We start from the raw sequence: 5,519 nt of genomic DNA, 5'->3' as shown, positions 1-5,519 counted from the left end.
ACCCTTTTCTGCAACGAACGTCTACGGAGCGTCAGTGCATCTCGCACGTTTGTTTCTGCCCAAGAGAGCAGGGAACAAAGCGTTTGCCCTCACGCGCTCACTTCCGGCCCACTCTTTTTGCCGTCACCTTATCCGCGTGCCATTCAAAGTCGCCCACGATACGAACGGTGCGTTACCTCGGTGCAAGCAGACACAACCAGCAACGCTTCTTTCCCCATCGCCGGCTCATGAATTATGGAAAACGGATTGACGGATCCCAAACCATGGATGTTGTCAAGCGGACGAAACAGGCTGGTACAGAAAACAAACTAAATACAATAATGCAACAAACGGGAAAAACGATCATTTCCGGCTGTTGAAGCGTTAACGCCTACCGCCTATTCAATTGAACCGCGGGAAGAAACGGAAACCCAGGAAAGAGCGAGAGAAGGGAGAGTGGATTTATAGGCACGTTAACGTCATCATCAGACGAGCTAGTCGAGGTCTTCCAACGAGAAAGGTTACGATCGCTGCCATTGGACGCCGTAAATGCCCAGTGACCCTCGCAATCTCTACACCGACAGCGTGCCAGCCAGCAATCCGTTCAATCCGGTGCGTCTCTCGTGCGTCCAACGGCCGATAAGCCCGTTTGAGATTAATCGATATCCCGGTCCCAGTCTCCGCATTGCCGGCGGTTACATTGGCCGCGAGGGCCAAGGCCAGACTAACGGGATCCAGTGTCTAATCCCGGGCTCCGGAATCCCTTGAGATCTCTTGCCCGGTCGGTGTCGATTTTCCAATCATTTATTAAAAGCCAGTCGCCCCGCGGCACGCTGGCATTCTGGCATTCTCGAAGACCCGTTAGTGAAAACCGGGATGCGATCTACACCCCCCATTGAGGCCATGAGCACAAGCAGCGTTAAGTGCCCTCCAAATAGGGTCTGGACTTTTTATGGTTGCGCCGAGGAGAGGCTACCGTCTGCTGCTCAATCTTGGTACCTTTGGTATCTTGTGCTGTCAACCGATGACGTGACTCATCCGTTCCTCGGCATAATGGACGGCGAGGCAGAGACAATGTTTCATTCCACCCGTAGGCCAAAGCCACAGTCCGGTAGTTTGTTCCGGCCGGGAGGGCCAATGTACAGTTGCCGAGTTCCCGGCTATTGACTCAACTGCGAACGCGAATCGCTAATGAGAATGCCGCGCCAAACACTGCGCCACGCTGCCAGGGGGTACCGCTTGAAGAAGATAAAACAAAATGTGCTGGTACAAAATTGCCATTTTCAAAATGGCCGTGCGCGACATTCCGCAGCAGCAGCAGCAGCAGCAACAACGGGCTCATAAATTGAAGCCCTCACCTTTTGGCCTACTTCGATCTGCATTTCTGCAAGCACACGATTCTAACAAGAGCTTCATGGCGGTCGAAGATGGCACCGGTTGGTGACGTACGTGACACGCAGCGCCCGGATTCCGATGTAACGAATGTGTGCCGGTGCAATGAGCACTCTGCGAACGCGAAACATCGCACGGTATCGTGCCAAAATCAAGTATCGCTAAGAATCGCAAAGTGTACGATTCCGTTCCCTTCGCTAACGGGACCGTGAACCGTTGTGCGGTGAAGGGACATCCCGCACCGTCCGCCATAAACTCGCTATCATTTTATATGCAAATAGCAGACGCTGCGCTGTCCACTCCACACGGGCGCCTCCAAAAAGAACCGATGGTGTCGTTCGCGGTCAAGTGAACGGTTTTCGTTCTCCGCTTACGTCGGTTCCTCCTTCGATCCAGGCAGAGATATGCGAACCGGTAGAGAGGGGACACATAAAAATCAAATAAAGAAAGCAAGCGAATCGATTACGAAATCGATCGGATCGATCCGCTAATGAGCACTGGCAGCGTTGTACAGTGGTCCAGTGAAGGGAAGAAGAGCTGGAGGACTCGCCGGAGGTCGAAGCCTCGAGACGGGCGCTGTTTGTGGTCGGCTTTTAGCGTCCTCCCTTCTTTTGGCGTCCTAGTGCGAGATAGCTGAACCGAGGCACGCCACTTGAACGACGAGTTCTTCGCTTTCCTTCACTTCCTTTTCCCGAGGCCCGAGGCTGACAGTGTGCCAAGCGTGAGTGGTTTGGTTCGGTGGTGTGTGATTCTGATTCGGGTTTCGGGTTCTTATCTTTAATTTTCCATCCTTCCTGGTCCATCTTAAATAGGCCAGCTGGTATTCGGTTCCGAGGGCAAATAAATTCCTTCTTTTTCTAAACATTTCTACCGAACTCTACCTAGATCTTTCTCGATTTCGGCGTCCGGTTTATTGCATTCTGGCGAAAGGAAAGGAGATAAGCGTTCCGTTGCTTGAAGCTACATCGCCGCTATCTTTAGCGGTACATTGTGTAGTCGCTGGGACCGTCTTCTTCCTTTCGGTAAGATGTTGAATGAAGTGCTGCTCCAACTGGTTATTTTCTGTCGGTAAAACGTTATAAAAAAGAGCAGCTTTCGTAGAGGAACCAGCACACGGACTAATTTCGACAAAAAAATCCCACCAACAGAATCTGCTCCGTTGCACCTTTTATAGCTGCACTGCTGCTGGCCAATAAAACTTCCAAACGTCAAATAGGGCACTGAAAGATCTCGGTCATTACATTCATGGTGCACTGTCGGTTAGAAATGAAAACGCAGTTCCATTCCGGAACCGGAGCCACAGCATCATTCTGAATAGCCCTTGAATAGACCACCGTTGGCCTGGTCTTCGACCACAACACGCCAACACTCTGACAGTATGTCGCCAGGACCATTATTCTAGAATGGGATGGAACATCCGGACACGAACTGGTGTCTCGTGGCACTAATGAACGTTAGTGGCCATCGGGCGCAGCACTCCTAAATCCACCTGACACTGCCAGGAAGTGAAAACCCGGGCGGTCCTATTTCCTAGGAACGCGAAAATGAAGTGAATGCCCCGATGTAACACTGATCCTCGTTCGACTCGTATTCCCACCATGTTGCGGTGCGCATGAATAGCAGCCCTTTTTACCATCAACGGCTACAACTAGCACGCATGCAGCTGCTCAAGCTTTGGGCTCATTTGCAATTCCGCGAACGCCACACCAGAGTGCAGATGAAGAACGGTTCCTGCGGTGTGCAGTGTGCGCGTACCGGATGATGCCAGTTCGCTTCACTTTCTGCTCGCTTCGAGAGAAGAAGAAGAGGGCAAGCCAGGACGATCTTCATAACTGGCAACCACGGTTAAAAAGAGGGAAAAGGTATGGCAGACGTTGGTGTTTTAAAAAAGAATAAATTCAATTTCCGTCGACTTCTTTCCATTCCGTCAACTGGGCAGCCATAATGACACACCAGTGCGGTGTAGCAGAAGCGTGTAGGTGTCCTGCCACATCCGGAGTTGTCTGGCGTTCTGGAATCGAATTGCCAGGCACGATGTCTGGAAACGGAACCTGACATCGCTGCCGGCAAACAACGAATGCTGTCCGACGTGACGAACATGGCAATATCGCGTTTCCGGCCTCTCTCTTTTTCTCTTCTTTCATTTTAATTATAATTTCTATGAGCCCACATCACCAGCAGTAACTTCTTGGATTGCAATATTCGTATGACGAATACGACAGAGCTGCGGCATAAGTTGGTCAATTTCCGAACTCCACACCACCGCACACGACATTCCCAACTTACCTCCAGCATACGCCAGCACACACACGAGACACAGAATGATGGACTTCATCTTAACGGGAGGGGTTTTCTACACACTTTCGATCGGCAAGTAGAAGGGAATTCCGGAGTTCGGAGTCACTAATTTCGTTTCACACAGTTTCTGTTGTTTCTGCACGATCTCTCTCTCTCTCTCGTTCGCTTTTTTTTTGCTCTCTGTTCGGTACACTCGGTAACCACTAGCTAGTTCCAAAGCCAAAGTCACCACAAGGCAAGGGTCTCGCAAACCACGACTCGAACTTGGCACTTGGCAGGATCTCCTGATCGTGTGGCACCAGCAGCAGGCAGAACAGCAACAAACTTCTACGGCAACACCTAGAACCTCGCTGGCCGATCCGACTCCTTCGGACGATCTTGCAAAACTGATCACCACTTGGACCGTGCGGTCCCGGTTAACTCCTTTTTCCGACCGATCCGACCCAACCTGCGGCACGGTTTGCGGCCGGTACTGTGGCCCCGTTCCCTCCTTCCATGCACACCTTTTCCACAGGTGTCCGCTCTTCTGTTCTATCTCTTTCCCCACTCACACAGCCATACACGCGAGCGCACCGAGCGCTTCTTTTCTTTCCATTTCTCATTCCCTTTTCCATCTCTTTCCTTATGCTGTCTGGTGGCGAAGGTGGCATCGGTGGCGGTGTACATACGCCAGCATACAAGATGAGCTCGTCCGTCGCCGAGCGATGTTCTGCAGTCATTCTGCCGGCCACAATGCTTGTCTGGTCTGCTTGCTTTCTCGCTTTCTCTACGCTCGCGGGGATCGCGCGCGAAACGATCAGGCGGCTTCGCATCCCGATCGGGCTGGGATCGAGGTTGAAGAACCCCTTTCGAGCTCAAGCCTCTTGTCCGAGCGATGGCTTTTCAATCGCTCGCATATGTGCCCGCGCCCCTCGTGACATCATCGGATGCTGGAGGTGCTGGATCATCGGTCGCGTGCACCCCCGGGTTCCTTCCCGGCCATCGGTGGTCATGGCGGTTGGATTGATGAGATGACGCGCAAAGGGAAAATGAAGAGACACAGCAAAGCGATCGGCGCACTGCACTCGGCGGAAGGAAGAGGAGTTTCTCGATGTCTGAGTGGGCAAGAGGGTGAAACGACATTTTGCACTCGACGATCGCGCTTCGGTCTCGATCGTCGTCAGGTATGGCAGCGGGGCTCATCTTCTTCTCGAGGTGCGCCAGCGTACGCCGCTCCGTCCGTATAATTTACGATCAGGAACGTCTTCCACTTTTCTTCTCGCTGCTTCTTCCCTCCGCTCGCCCGCTTCCTGTTGTGTGTGCGCGTTCTGTCCGGTCTCCGGGGGGTTCTCTAACACCTTCTGCCATTGCCTTCCATTTCGTGACTCTTCTCGGCCCGTTTTCTCTCTTCTGGTCTCTTCGTGGCATTCTATTCTCGCGGTCCGGGTTCTCGTGTTCTTTTGTTCGCACGTTTGTTCTCTCTACCCCTCCCAGCTGGGCCACCCGACTTCTCGTTCCCTTCGTGCTTCGTTCTTCGACTTTTCGACTCTTCTACTCCGCGCGCCGGTCTTGGTGGTTTGATTTCCTTTTTTTCTTCCTTCCATTTCCACGCCATGCTCGGAGCCGGTGCGCGAGCGAGATCGAGAGGTTCGCGCATCTCCGGCGCAACAAGTCAACATCAGCAACACCCTCCCCCGGGGAGGGTTCTTCCCATCGCAGGGCCCATCCCAGGGTCCATCCGAGGGCCCAAGTATTACCTCGGCCCCTCGGAGGTGATCGCGCGATCGCAGCTTCCCTTTCTGTTCGCCCTGTTCGGCGCATTGCCAATTGTTGTTGCTGTGCCCGTGCTTCTCGGATGTTCCAGGCAGGAA

At 52.9% G+C, this 5,519-nt stretch overlaps 1 protein-coding gene across 1 annotated transcript in view; it reads right to left on the bottom strand.

Annotated features, from left to right (window-relative positions):
* Positions 1 to 4,005, bottom strand: part of LOC126571862 (bromodomain-containing protein DDB_G0280777) — a 9,344-nt gene extending 5,339 nt beyond the window's left edge. The window contains exon 1 of the mRNA XM_050230705.1: positions 3,658 to 4,005. Coding sequence (XP_050086662.1) covers positions 3,658 to 3,706 — 49 coding nt within the window. The 5' untranslated portion in view covers positions 3,707 to 4,005. The remainder of the gene's footprint in view (positions 1 to 3,657) is intronic.
* Between the last annotated feature and the right edge of the window lie 1,514 nt (positions 4,006 to 5,519).

This window comes from Anopheles aquasalis, chromosome 2, assembly GCF_943734665.1.
Source record: "Anopheles aquasalis chromosome 2, idAnoAquaMG_Q_19, whole genome shotgun sequence".
NCBI lineage: Eukaryota > Metazoa > Arthropoda > Insecta > Diptera > Culicidae > Anopheles > Anopheles aquasalis.
The sequence above is the reverse complement of the archived record's forward strand: the minus strand, read 5'-3'. Positions and strand labels throughout refer to the sequence as shown.